Here is a 15,660-nt window from a genome sequence, read left to right on the forward strand (position 1 = left end):
TGTGGGTACACAAAGTGCCCTTTTTTTGGAATAAGACCCTGGGTGTGAATGAGTGAATATGTGGAGTGCTCTGTCTGGAGTCAGAACCTACTTGACCAGTCCTTGTGTCTCTCTGAGCTCTCTCCCTTCTCACAAAGAACAACAAAATTGGGAGCTCCTTGGACCTCTCCGGTCTACGGTTTGGTTTTTAGCAGACCCCGCTCTCAAGGACCCTAAATCTTATGGGTCAAGCCTGAAGATCAACGGGGTTCCCATCATGAGTCCAGACCCACCCGGGACAGGTGACATTACAAAAGCCTCCGGTCACCAAGGGACGCAGGAGGGAAGCCACCTCTTCCACTGGCTGGACAACAGAAGATGATGCTGGATGCACAAGATAAAAGGGACTTTAAACCTTGCTAAGAAATGGACTTTTTCACAATTGTGTTCCCAAGCAGAGGCTCTCCGGTTGGAAAAGACGTCCCACGACACAGCCAGCCAGACAGTTCTCAGTGCACACTGGTCTATTTTCAATGCAGCTACAAGAATCTGATGTGAGAACAGTGAGGGTGCCGCTTGGGAAGAGGTCTGTGAAACCTTCTCTGACGATCTTCTAGGTGTTAGCTACTCTGGTATTTGTCTAATAGTAACTTTAAGAAGAGGCTGTCCTCCCTGATTGCCTGGTGCTGGCCCTCCCATCCCACCTCATCACAGTCTTGCCCTTCAAGGTTTCTAAATCCTGCGTTATATGGCTATATCAATACAGGTATCCTCCAAAAGATGTGCAAGGGTGTTACCAGGGCCAAAGTGGTCACCTGTCTAAGCATCGCGATCCATACCCAAAAGAGAAGAGACAGTGCCCACCCGGCTACCTTCTGGGCAAGTGAAATCCATGCAACAAAGGCGAGTTAAAGGAACTTACAGCAGCTTGGTGGGATCAGCTTCGCACCCCTACCCAGTAGTAGAGATCCCATGCTCCTGAGACCGGTCTGTTTTATGGTTTTAAATCTTGCCAGCTCTTTACCTCCAAGCAGAAGGATGCTCCCAGCCCCACAGCATGGTCCGGGTATAAAAAATATGCGGTGGCTCCCCCAGTTGTTGCACCCCACTACTCCAGGTTGGTCAAGGAAGGTAAAACATTTGTGGAACCTCTTCACCGATGGGTAACTAGGTGATCAGGAAGGGGATGCAGCAGCAACTCTGTTAAAGGTAGGTGCTCCTAGTTTACTTGTAGGGCCGACAACCCGCAACGGACACCCCGAGACCTAAAACCTAGCCACAAACTTAGCATCAAATAATTGCTGCCCCTGTGAAACCGATGGAGGAGGCACTGACGTCTTGCACTCAGGGTCACCGCTCAAACGTAAGCCTGTCGCTGCTCTCCCCAAAAATGAAAAATTTGAGGCCAGTGTAGGCCTGGTCTACCACTGGAGTTTGGCCAAGTCAAATGCATCATGAGGACATGTGGGCTGCAAAGAAGAGCTTGGAGCTGTGGGGTACCTCTGTGGAATAAATGGGGGACCTTCATGCAGGCAGCACAGACCTACTTCAGTTTTTAGCCCTTACTATGGACTTCTTTCTTGTGGTGGTGATCTTGGAGGCAGCAGCAGTGGGGGAACTGTGGTGACAGTGATGAAAAGGGAGGCGTGCAGGTGGCACTTGGGGGTGAAGAAACGAGGAGAGCTGGGCACGTTCAGGTCAGTGGTGCTGGAACAATTTTCAGAGCGAGGGTGCGGTCATCAATGTTATATCACTGAACTCATAGGGATCGTGAAAAATACAAGAGTTATGCAGAGAATATGTGTAGCAAATTGTAAGGGCGTAGTATGGAGCTGGTGGTGAATTCTGGAGCCAAATGTTGGAATTATATTACAAACGCATGAAGTGGTAGCGCATGGTCTTTTACGGACACTGCATTCACCATTGATATGACCATTACATTTGTTTTGCACAGACATACTGTTTTACTAATAAAACTATATAGCGCACTTTCAATCCTATTAAAATCTTTGGGCTCGAATTAGATCTTGGCGGCGTTACCGCCAAACTGCCATGGTGGAGGACCTGAGAAGACTTAAATTTACGGTGTTCCACCCGCTGCATTTAGATGTTACTGTCCTGCAGTCGATGTATTGGTGGCGGTTTTCTGACGGGAGGAGTACATCGCTGGACCCAATGGATATAGGACAATGGCAGTGGCTGTGGAGTAGAAGTCACACACACACACAGTACCTTAGCCATACGTGTCCCCCTGCATCACACACAACCTCCGTGCTCCCGACTGTCTGCCTCCATGCCCCCGACCCCGCCCTTGCTGCTGCGGCGATTTCGAGGCCCTCCACCACCCGCCTGCGCCTCATCCCTGGTGTGTAGTGGTTACCGTAAGTAGTGTCTTTCTGTCCTGTTATTTGTCTTCATGTTACTTGTGCCGTTTTTCTACATTCTGTGCCCTTTTCTGTTATTCTGACTCAGTCTTAGTTGCTTTTCCTGTGTTTGACTCGGTTTAGTGCCTTTCTTGTTTTTTCACCGTCTTTGCCGATTTTCCCTCTTTCCTGTTCCTGCCGCTGCGGCTCCGCCCCCATTTGCCACCGCTCCCCACCTCCTGCCTCCCAGCTGCTCCTCCCTTCCACCTCCCCTTCTTAATGGCGCCTGCTGGCGCGCCAGAGACAAGCCTATCAGCGCCCGTTTGCGCCTGGACCGCGCCGAGCGCCAGTCCCCCTATCCCAGGTGCCCCCCACGCCACCAGACACCGCTACACCGCCACGGAACTTCATGCGCTCAACCCTGGCCGTCCCACCACCTGTGTCCAGACCTCCCCTAGGCATACCCATGGATCATTCTTGTGCCGGACGGGCAACTTCACCTGCGCTCAAGCCTCCAAACACCACAACAATGCCACCCACAGCAAACACCTAACCTGCATCCTCCTCAACACCCGCTCCATCCACAATCACACCATCGAACTCTGGGACCTGCTCACATCAACTAACTTCCCCTGACATCGCCTTCCTCACCGAAACCTGGATGAAACCCTCCTCGGAACCCGATATCGTCATAGCCATCCCTGAGGGTTACAAAATCATCAGTAGACACTGCACCAACAAACCAGGAGGAGGAATCGCCATTGTCCACAGGAGCACCATCAGGATCTCAACCAGCACCCACGACACCCTAGACGCCACAGAACACCTGCACTTGCAGATCCACGTCAACACCACCCTGAGAGGAACCCTTGTCTACAGCCCCCCGGGCCCCTGACCATAATTCTGTGACACCATCACCGACACAATCAGCACCCACGTCCTCGCCTCCACGGACTACATGCTCCTCGGCGACCTGAATTTCCACCTGGAGAACACCGGCGACAGCAACTCCTCAGCCCTACTAGACAACATTTCCAACCTCTGCCTCAAGCAACTCGTTACAAAGTCCACCCACTCAGCCGGCCACACACTCGATGCCATCTTCTCCATCAGCAGCCACATCACCTTCACCCACACCACGAACTCAACTGGACAGACCACTGCTGTGTCCATTTCTCCTTCCAGAAACCTACCGCCCACTACCAGCATTGGACCCCTCACCGCAAGTGGAACAAGATCGCCAAGGACCAACTGATCTCCAACCTCGCCCACGCCCCGCCACCCAACACCAGCGACCCCAACACCGCCGCCCTCAACCTCAAGCAATGGCTTGACGACTGTGCCAACACTTTCACCCCACTCAGGATAACCACCAACATCCGCACCAGAAAGAAAGCCCCCTGGTTCACCACTGACCTTCAGACCTCCAAGCGGGAATGCCGGAAAGCCAAGAAGATCTGGCGCCAAGAACAATCAGAAAGCAACCACGCCGCCCTCAAAACTGCCATCCACAAACATCACCAGCTCATCCGGACCACCAAAAGATCTTTCTACAAAGAATGAATTGACAACAATGCACACAACAGCAAGGAGCTCTTCAACATCATCAAGGAACTCTCTAACCCCAAGTCCTGCTCAGCTGACCCCTCACACTCGCAAGACCTCTGCGACTCCCTAGCCACCTTCTTTACACTGCAAGATCACAGACATCCATAGCAGCTTTGCACCACCGACCCCCACCGCAACCACTGCCAACGCCGACCCCAACGCACACATCCACACCAACGACGAAGAAACCACTAAGACCATGAGCACCATCTGCTCCTGTTCACCCACCGACCCCTGCCTTCACCAAGTCTTCAATAAAGCCAGCCAAATCATCACTCCCCAGCTCCGAACCATCCTCAACTGCTCCTTCCAGACCTCCATCTTCCCGGAGAGCTAGAAACACGCCGAAGTCAACGCCCTACTCAAAAAACCCAAAGCCGACCCAGAAGACCTCAAAAACTACCGCCCATCTCCCTACTCCCCTTCCCTGTGAAGGTCATCGAGAAGATAGTCAACAGCCAACTATCTCGCTTCCTGGAGGACAACAGCCTACTCGACATATCCCAGTCCGGCTTCTGCAAGAACCACAGCACTGAGACCACTCTCATCACTGCTACCGATGACATCAGAAGCAGGCTCCACAAAGGTGAAACCGTTGCCCTCATCCTCCTTGACCTTTCTGCAGCCTTTGAGACCGTCTGTCACCGCACACTTCGCACATGCCTCCACGACGCTGGAATCCACCACAGAGCCCTGGATTGGCTCACATCCTTCCTCACCGGCAGCACCCAAAGAGTCTGCCTCCCCCTGTTCCTGTCAAAAGCCACCAAGACCATCGGCAGAGTCTCCCAGGGATCCCCCCTCAGCCCCACCCTCTTCAATGTCTACATGGCAGCACTCGCCAGCATCGTCTGATCCCACGGCCTCAACATCGTCTCCAATGCGGACAACACACACAGCTGATCCTCTCGCTCGCGAAGGACCCCACAGCCGCCAAGACCAACCTTCACACCGGACTCCACGTCATCGCCAACTGGATGGAGGCAAGCTGCCTCAAACTGAACTCAGAGAAAACTGAGATCATCATCTTCGGCTCCAACAAATCAGCATGGGACGACTCCTGGTGGCCGGCCACTTTAGGAGTCGCCCCAACGCCCACCACCCACCTCGGCTTCATACTGGACTCATCGCTCACTATGACCCAGCAAGTCAACGCCATCACATCCTCATGTTTCAACACCATCCGCATGCTTCGCAAGACCTTCAGATGGATCCCCATTGAAACCAGAAGAACGGTCACCCACGCCCTCGTCAGCAGTAGACTGGTCTACGGCAACGCCCTCTACGTGGGAACAACAGCCAAGCTCCAGAGAAAACTTCAGCGCATTCAGAACGCCTCAGCACGACTCATCCTCAACCTCCCTCGCCACTAGCACATCTCAGCCCACCTCAGAGACCTCCACTGGCTTCCCATCAACATAAGGATCATCTTCAAACTCCTGATCCATGCTCACAAGGCTCTCCACAATGCCAGACCCGCCTACCTCAACGGGCGTCAACTTCCACATCCCGACACGCCAGCTCAGCTCCGCCAACCTCGCCCTCGCCACTGTCCCCCACATCCACCGTATCACAGCCAGCGGCAGATCCTTCTCCCACCTTGCCGCCAAAACCTGGAACTCCCTCCCCGTCAACCTATGTCTGACCCAGGACCTCCTGACCTTCAGGAAGCGTCTCAAGACCTGGCTCTTCGAGCAGTAGCACCCCCCCCCCGGCACCTTGAGACCTTACCGGGTGAGTAGCGCGCTTTACAAATTACTGATTGATTGATTGACAACCAAACACACCACATACACACCATTAGCCATTGCCATTCCATCACAATATGTACATGCTGCAAACACGCATTGACATACATCCATGACACACTATACACATTACTGATACAACACCCACACACAAGCACAACCAACACAACTAAACACTCACACATCACAACTACACACATGACAACTGCTACACAACACTCACCTGAATGTTGAACGCAGCAACACAATACACTACATACACAACAGCAATGCCATATGCAAGTGGCACATACCGACACAGCCACATCACCTACACCAGCTCCCTCCACCTCACCCAGCCAATCACATCGCGCACACACATACACGTCTGAGTCACACACACTACTTGAAGCACAACATGATAGGGAGAGGTCCCACTGCAATGTGCACACAAGCACACAATTGACAAGTGTGATTATACCATCATTGTGGTGCCAGCATTCATTTGGAAATGAATACTGACACCAAAACGACAGTTGCATGTGTGTGTGAAATGTATTGTGTACCAGTATGTCCCTATCGGTGTTTGATTCACTTGTGTCCCCGACATATACATGTCACAGTAATTCTTAGACATTACAGTGATATGCATATGTCTGCAGTGATCGCGAGCTCATGTGCAGTGACTACACAACATACACTGCCAATGCAAGTTCCCTACCTTTGTGTCCAGTAACGGGGGTGTTTAGGGTGTTGTGTTTTCTCTGTGGTCCATTGGCAGCAGCAAAGGAGGGTGTTGTCCAGCCGGAAACAGAAGTGGAATCAGGGAAAAAGGTGAGTTTTCACCCCTTTCCTCCCTCCCCAATCCCACAACTCAGAAGTGGAGGTCGGACCACCACAATTTGCTCGGCAGTATGGCACACCCAAATCTGCAGTTGGTAACTGTGGTTGTATGTTAGAAAAAATGACATCCTGCATCCTTCCCTTTCCCACCAGCAATATTGTCACATAGCCTTTACACAAAATCCTCACACTTTGCAGTCAGAGAAAGAAAAACAGTTAATTTTACAAAATCCTCACACTTTGTGAGAGAAAAAAAAAAGTAAATACAAATTTCCATGTAAATAAAAAAAAGCAGCAATTTGTCAGAAGACACAGCCTGAAATTTGACCTCTCCCTTTGAACACACAGCAAATGTGACATGATAAAAACTAAACTTTAAGGCATCAATTTCGGAACTCCAGCACGGTTATTTTGGGGGTGCTGCAGCACCCCCAAACCACTACTTCAGCGCCTATGGTTCAGATAATGAAGGAACCCATAAGACTCAATCAAGACTGAATGTAAGAAAGGGGTGAGACTCCACAAGATCTCACAGCACTTGCAATCCAGCAGGGTATTCCTGGTTGCCACTTACCCCTCCTTTGGGAAGTCCACCCCCAGGAGGATAGTCTCATCCTCGCCACTGTATCCCATCTTGGAGACCACCAGGAGGTATCGGATCCTGTGCTGCTTCACAGACTCCAGCCTGACCGCCTACAAGGGACCAGAAAATAAATATGCGTTAACAAGATTCCCTCCATCACCTCGTTGCTCAGCGCATTCCTTCCAGGGTGGGCATCCACTGGTGGCACAGTTTGTGGATTCCCTCATGCACAGACCTGTGCCAGGAGATGCAGTGAGTAAGGTTTCCTTCCATTGGTGGCACGGCTTGTGAGATCCCTCATTGATAGACATATAAAAAGGCATGTTGGTGGGTGAGGTTTCATTGGTGTGTGGAATCCCTCATGGATAGACCCATAAGAGGGCATGTGGTGGGTGGGGTTTCCTTCCATTGGGGGCACGGTGTGTGAGAGTCCTCATGGACAGACCTATGAGAGGGGATGTGTTGGGTGTGATTTCCCTCCATTGGTGGTACGGTGTGTGAGATCCCTCATGGACAGACATATAAAAAGGCATGTTGGTGGGTGAGATTTCTTTCCACTGGTTGCATGGTGTGTGAGAGTCCTCATGGACAGACCTATGTGAGGGGATGTGTTAGTAGAGGATCCTTACATTATTGGCGCGGTGTGTGGAATCCCTCATGGATAGACCTATAAGAGGGCATGTGATGTGTGTGGTTTCTTTCCATTGGTTGCGCGGTTTGTTGAATCCCTCACCCACAGACCTGTGAGAGGGCATGTAGTGGGTGTGGTTTCCTTCTATTCGTGGTGCATTGTGTGAGATCCTTCACCAGAAGACCTATGAGAGGATATGTGGTGGGTGTGGTTTCCTTCCATTGGTGGGGCGGTGTGTGAGATCCCTCATGGACAGACCTCTGAGAGGACATGCGGTGGGTGTGGTTTCCTTCCATTGGTGGGGCAGTGTGAGAGGCACCTAATGGACAGACATGTGAGAGGACATGTGGTGGGTGGGACACAGCAGGAGGTGCCAGGTTGCATCTGTTTGTCTTTCCTTCTGAGAAATGGCTGAGCGTCATTGGTTGAGCAGTGAGTGTGTGGGAGGAGCCTTCTGAGTTGGAATCCAATAAGTTTACCACAGGACAGACAGGATTGCTGAATGGTGTTAGAGAACCATTTGTGAGCAGCACCGAGGACTGCCATCCGACTAGTATTTTAATGGCATGCCTGCTATTTTTATGTCAAGGCCAGTAAAACAATTGGAAAAACGAGGAAAGTCGGTATATTTTCTCTTTCGGGATTTAAATGTAAAACAAATGCATGAATAAATCACTTAAACAATAGTTTAGTAAAAAATAACTTCTGGGTTGCTGGGATATTACAGTAAAGAAAAGATTAGGCGAGTGCCTCCATGAGGAAAAAGAGGGCTTCTAGGGGCTGCGTCTCAAGAGAGAATCAGCCACACTGCAAAAGATGGCGAGTTTGGAACTGCACCGAGATATCGGTCTAGACTGGAAATATAAACAGGATACTTACTCACCAGAAGTTACAAAACAAGACAAACGCCTACAGCATCAGGTCAAAATATGGTCTACCGGGTCTGCATGCGCGTGCCTAGGGTCTAGGCTATTGTTGACTGCGTGTTACCATGGAGACCGGGCCACATCTCTGGCCCTGGGCTTTCCTTCTACAAACCCCCTCAGATCTGCACTTTACTCTCAATGGTTGAAGTGAAGAAAACAAAACCCCCAGAATGCAATGGGTTCGTTGTATGAACTAAATCTCGCATATATGAATTCCTCGGACTCTGAAGAAAATGCTTAATTGACAAAATGATTAGAACCTGAGATGAGGTGGGTCCCCCGCTGCTGCCAAAACCACCTCTCCATGCAAGACCCGAGGGATGACCACCAGGGGCTTAGCTTGGTCAGTGAGATGGGGGGGCGGGGACACCAGCTTTTCCAACAATCATTCTGGCATGTATTGTTAAAATACATTAAACAAAGAGGATGTATGCATGAACGTCATTTGGGGTGGCCTTGCCCTTTGCAATCCCTGGCACTGCCTTTGTGACCCCTGGCCTCAGAGGTAGCAAATTCAGTGCCAGGGGCAACATAATATTACATTATTCACTATTAGTGTAATAAAAATGTCGTACAAGTGGCTAGAACATGCCCTTCCAAAGCAGCTGAGGTAAGTAAAAATGCTTTTAAATGTATGTCGTGTGTGCTTGCAGGTGAGGGTGTGTTTATGTGAAAGTATGTAAGCATGAGTTTGTGTAAGTAGGTGTGTATGAGTGAACGTAGAGATCAAAGGGCGCGTGATGTCACGTCTGCTACCCCTGACATTTCAGTGAATGGACGTCCATGGGTGCATGGGGTGGTGTGTGGAACGGAAGGGTTATTAAGCTGGAGAAAACACGGGACTTAGTGAAAATAGCCAACATTTTTGAAGACTGTCAAAACAAAGAGGGGGAAATTGTGTGTGCGTTTTTGACTGTGTATATGGAAAAACCTCTGGGCACCCCGACAGACACCCACCACACAACTGAAATCACATTTTAAATGCATTTTTAAATTTTGCACATGGTTACCACCAAGTTCAACTTGGTGGTAATTAGCGATTCCTAAATGCCAAAATCGCATTAAGGAATTGCTTCATACATGTGCTAAGGAATCGCACATAAGGAATCCTTATTTGCGATATCTATTTTAGAGAGTCGCAATTAGCGACTCTCTAAACAGGGTCGCATTTTAAGGAATTGCTATTTTAGCGATTCCTTAAAATTGCGTTCAGAATGTATTTCTTACATTCTGAAATGGCATTTTCCATTCGCAAACGGGCATTCACACCGTTTGCGAATGCAAAATGGTTTCATACATCTGGCCCTTTATTCCTTCATGGTAAACCCCATTAGCCACCACTTCACAGAAAGGTACATCCTAAACACTGGAAAACAGGTCACTGTTAAAACTCGGCTAACAGTTTCCTCATCCGATCAAGAATTCACCGACAAATCCAAGCCCCTAAAACTTCGCAATCAATGAACAGACAGCTCTAAGCCTACTTCAAACACGTCAACACTGAACCCTACACAAACATATCAACATTGAACCTTACTCAAACACACCAACACTGAACCCCTATTCTAACACATCAACACTAAACCCTACTCAAACATATCAATACTGAGCCCTACTCAAACACATGAACATTGAACCCCTACTCGCACAACACTGCCCACTACTCATATACATCAACCGAGGCCCCCTAGTCAAACATGTCAACACTGAACACTACTGTAGGACAGTACCCTCTTTTTGGCATGGTTACCCCAACTTTTTTCCTGATGTCAGTGTGTTTTTGGCTGTGTTCACTGGGATCCTGCTAACCACAACCCCAGTGATTATGCTCTCTTTCCCTGAATTCAGTTGCTCATGGTTTTTACACTCCACAATTGGCATACTGGTGCCCCCAAGTAAGTCCCTAGTATATGGTACCCAGATACCCAGGGCATTGGGGCACCAGGGGTCCCCCATGGGCTGCAGCATGTATTATGCCACCCATGGGAGACCATGCAAAACCTCTCTGCAGGCCTGCCATTGCAGCCTGCGTGAAAAGGTGCATGTACCCTTTCACCACAGGTCACTGCACCAGGTCACTATAAGTCACCCCTATGGTACAGGTCCAGAGGGCAGGGTGCAGGTACCTGTGTGTGCGGGCACCCCTGCATAAGCAGAGGTGCCCCTAGGAATTTCAGCTCCATTTTCCTGGTCTTCGTGAGTGCGAGGACGCCATTTTATGCGTGTACTGTACATAGGTCACTACCTATGTCCAGCTACACAATGATAACACAATGGTAACTCCGAACGTAGGCATGTTTGGTATCAAACATGTCGGAATCACACCCCAATACTGTTGCCAGTATTGGTTGTATGATTCCATGCACTCTGGGGGCTCTTTAGAGGACCCCCAGCATTGTTCCTACTAGTCTTCTGTGGTTTTCCAGGCAGCACGTGCTGCTGCCACCCCTCAGACAGGTTTCTACCCCCCTGCTGCTTGACCAGCTCAAGCAGAGGAAGGCAGCACAAAGGATTTCCTGTGGGAGAGGGAGGTAACACCCTCTCCTTTGGAACTAGGTGTTACATGTCTTGAGAGAGAGAGAGGTAGCCTTCCCAAGCCACCCGTTTGCTTTGAAGGGCACATTTGGTGCCCTCCTTGCGTAAACCAGTCTGCACCAGTTCAGGGACCTCCAGTCCCTGCTCTGGCGCAAAACTGGTCAATGTTAAGGGGAGTGACCACTCCCCTGTCCATCACCACCCCAGGGACAGTGCCCAGAGCTCCTCCAGAGGGTCCCTTGATTCTGCCATCTTGAATATAAAGGTGGGCAGAGGCATCTGGGAGCATCTGAGCGGCCAGGTCAGGCAGGTGACTTTCGGAGCCCCGCCTGATAGGTAGTCACCTCACTAGGCGACCAACCCCGCTTCCAGGGCTATTTAGGATCTCCCTCTTGTGTGGGTCCTCGGATTCGGCTTGCAAGATTCTAGCAGGACACCTCTAAAATCTCTACTTCGACTTCTGGCCACTGGAACTGCAACTGGACCCTCCAGGAACCGACACTCCACGACGAAGACTCTGCTTGCAACATTGTTTCCACGGCTCCTCCAGCTTCTGCAACATTTCCCAGGATGTGCCTCCTCTGAGAGCGGCAAGTCTCCAGTCTGCACGAGAAGGAAAGAAGAATCTCCCTTGGAGTGAAGGAGTCACTCCCCTGCATCTGCAGGCACCAACTGCAATGACGACGGGCGGCGTGGATCTCCTCTCATCCGGAGCTGCATGGATCCTGCCTCACAGGTGGTGGTCTGGAGTGATCTTCTCGGTCCTCTCTGCCAGCTGTCCAACTTTGGAGGAGGTAAACCCTTGCCTTCCTACGCTGGACAGTACCCATGTGTACTGCATCACTTGCAGCTACCAAGGCTTGTTGACATCTCCTGCAAGGGATCTTCAGGCTCAGGGTATCCCCAGCACTCTTCCCTGCAATGAACAGCTCTCTGTGTGCTTACCCTGTGCTGTGGGACCCTTCTCCAGTTGTGCTGCAGGGGCTCCTCTTGGACTTCTGGGTCCTCCTCCAGTGGGTTTCCAAACGGGGGGTGCCTTTTCTTCTGTGGACTCTCTGTATCGCTGAGGGTCCCCCTAGGACTTCCCCAATTCGTTGAGTCTTCCTGGACCTTGCTGGTCCCCGGCATCTCCACTTTTCATCTACTGTGACTCTTGCCTTTGCCAAGGCTTGTTGGTGGCTTTTCCACGCCACAGACAGACTGCAATCTTCCATCCGATGTGGGATGTCGACTGCATCCTCCAGGAACTCTTCACAGATTCCAGGGATGCATTGCTTATCATCTTCGTCCTACCATCAACCAATTCCTGCAACCACAGACTGGTGGGTAGTGGCTCCTGCCACCACCGGACACTTCTGCGACTTCTGGACTCGGTCCCCTTTGTTTCCAGTTCACCCTCTTCAGGAATTCACTGCTGGTTTCTTGCAGTCTTCTCTGGGTGTTGCGTTCTTCTTTTCAGTCCTTTTGGTGGTTTTGGGAAAATCCAGTAACTTACTCCCTACTTCCTGGTCGGTGGGGGGGGGCACTGTGGTACTTACCTTTGGGGTTTCCTAGTTCCTTCATCTCACCTCTACAGATTCCACTTACCTGGGTGGGGGTCCTGTATTTGCATCCCATTTTTTTGTATATGGTTTGGGCTTCCCCTAGGGACACTATTGTCTATTGCTATTTGCACTGTTTTCTATCACTTTTTATGCCAATTTCTGATTGTTACTGTACATATTTAGTGTGTTTATTTACCTCCTATTGGAGTATTGTAATTTAGTACTTCTTACAAAAATAAAGTGCCTTTATTTTTGTAACACAGTGTCTTCTTTCATGTGTGTAATTGCTATGTGACTACAGTGGTATTGCACAAGCTTTGCATGTCTCCTATATAAGCCTTGGCTGCTCACCCACACCTGCCCCTAGAGAGCCTGGCTTCTAGGCACTGCCTATACTACAGGGGATACATGGACCTTGTATAAGGTGTAAGTACCTTAGGTACCCACCACACACCAGGCCAGCTTCCTACACCTCACTCAAACATGTCAACAAGGAACACCTACTCAAATACCCCCTACTCAAACATGCCAACACTGAACCCGTACTCAAAAACATCAACATTAAACCCATACTCATATGTTAACCAAGGCACCCCTACTTGAACACGTCAACACTGAACCACTTCTCAAACAAGTAAATACTGAACTCTGCTCAAACATGTCAACAATGAACGCTACTCAGATATGTCAACACTGAACGCTACTCACACCTCAACACTGAACCCCTACTGAAATACGTCAACGCTGAACCACTACTCATACGTCAACGCTTCACCCCACACAAACATGTCAGCACTGAACCCCACTCAAACACGTCAACACTGAACCCCTATCCAAACAAGGCAACACTTAAGCCCTACTAAAAGACCTCAGCACTAAACCCCTACTCAAAGACCTCGACACTGAACGCTAATCAAACACCGCAACAGTGAACCCCGACTTAAGCACGTAAACACTGAACCCCAACTCAAACATATCAACACGGAACCCCTACTCAAGCACGTAAACACTGAGCGCTATTCAACCACCACTACTCAAGCATGTCAACACTGAACCCTACTCAAACACACCAGAACTGAGCCCCTACTCAAACACGTCAACCTTGAACTCTAGCCAAACATGTCAACACTGAACCGCTACACAACCATGTCAACACTGAGCGCTATTCAACCAGCCCCTACTGAAACATGTGAACACTGAACCTTACTCAAAGACGTCAACACTGACCCCTACCCAAACATGTGAACACTGAACACTACTCAAAGACGCCATCACTGAACCCTACCCAAACATGCCAGAACTGAGCCCCTACTCAAACACGTAAACCTTGAACTCTAGTCAAACATGCCAACACCGAACCCTACTTCAACAACACAGGACCAGACACTGTCTCGAGGGAAAGTCATTTACTGAAAGGCGCTGCGAGGCCATGCTAGTGCCCCGTCAAGCACTATACAAGTGCAATTAACAACGAGGTTTGTGAGGACACACCTGCTATTGAATGTGTGTGTGTGCGCACACGGAGTGGAGCAGATGAGGAGTGTATGCAGTGAGACGGGTGTGGGGGCAGCGACACGGGTGTGTCTAGTTACAGATGGGGGTCCCGTAGCTGCACCCAGCAGTGCTCTAAAGTGCATGCACTGGGCTGTGTACACACATCTGCTCTTGAAAGTGTGTATGTGCACGGACTGGAGTGGTGAGGAGTGTGCGCAGTGAGACAGGTGTGTGGCAGTGTTCGGGGTGTGTCTGCAGGGGTCAGTAGAAAACGCACAGGGCTGCGTGTGCTCTGTAGTGCACGCACCGGGCTGTGTGTGCTCTGTAGTGCACGCTCAGGGCTGTGTGTGCTCTGTAGTGCATGCACCACGCTGTGTGGGCTCTTTAGTACATGCACTGGGCTGTGTGCACTCTGTAGTGCATGCACAGGGCTGTGTGGGCACAGTAGTACATGCTCTGGGCTTCGTGTGCTCTTTAGTGCATGCAGGGGGTTATGTGTACCCTGAGTGCACACAGCAGTGCTCTGTAGTGCATGCACCGGGCTGTGTGTAGTCTGTAGTGCACTAACATGGGTGTGTGCGCTCTGTAATGTACTAACAGGGGGAATGTGCTCTGCAGTGCACGCACAAGGCTGTGTGTGCTCTTTAGTGCATGCACAAAGTTGTGTGTGCTCGGTAATGCATGCACAGGGCTGTGTGTACTCTGTAGTACAAAGAGCAGTGCTCTGTTGTGAACGCACCGGGCTGTGTGTACTCTGTAGTGCACAAACAGGGCTGTGTGCTCTGTAGTGCATGCACCTGGCTGCGTGTGCTCTTTAGTGCATTGGTGGGTTGTGTGTTCTTTAGTGCATGTAGTGGGTTCTGTGTGCTCTTTGGTACATGTAGTGGGTTGTGTGTACTTTGAGTGCAAAGAGCAGTGTTCTGTAGTGAACGCACAGGGCTCTGTGCAGCTCGTCCACACACACACGTGATGCGGTTCGGACAGTTTCCTGCCGGTAGTGTGCACCGCCCTGGGCGTGGCTTGCACGGTTCAGCTCCTAGTTCAAAGCGTGAAGGGACGCATTGCATAACGATGTTTGCCAGGCCAGGCTCGAGTGTGTCTTCTGCCTGAGATGAAGGCCCAAGCGGTTCTCGACTCCACCAGGGCGCTCTTGTGCGGAAAGTGCCTGTCTGGCACCAGTGCACGTTTCACCCCGAAGGTGTCCTTCTGGCACCAATGCACGCCACACACAGTGTCCTTCTGGCACCAATGCACGCCACACACAGTGTCCTTCTGGTACCAATGCACGCCACACACAGTGTCCTTCTGGTACCAATGCACGCCACACACAGTGTCCTTCTGGTACCAGTGCACGCCACACACAGTGTCCTTCTGGTACCAGTGCACGCCACACAGTGTCCTTCTGGTACCAATGCACGCCACACAGT

General features: G+C 50.5%; 1 protein-coding gene across 1 annotated transcript in view; it reads right to left on the reverse strand.

Moving 5' to 3' along the window:
• SSH3 (slingshot protein phosphatase 3) overlaps nucleotides 1–15,660 on the reverse strand; it is a 188,749-nt gene that overhangs the window by 62,107 nt on the left and 110,982 nt on the right. Inside the window, exon 4 of the mRNA XM_069232940.1 lies at nucleotides 7,095–7,213. Coding sequence (XP_069089041.1) covers nucleotides 7,095–7,213 — 119 coding nt within the window. The remainder of the gene's footprint in view (nucleotides 1–7,094; nucleotides 7,214–15,660) is intronic.

Source organism: Pleurodeles waltl, chromosome 4_2 (assembly GCF_031143425.1).
Source record: "Pleurodeles waltl isolate 20211129_DDA chromosome 4_2, aPleWal1.hap1.20221129, whole genome shotgun sequence".
Taxonomy (NCBI): Eukaryota; Metazoa; Chordata; class Amphibia; order Caudata; family Salamandridae; genus Pleurodeles; species Pleurodeles waltl.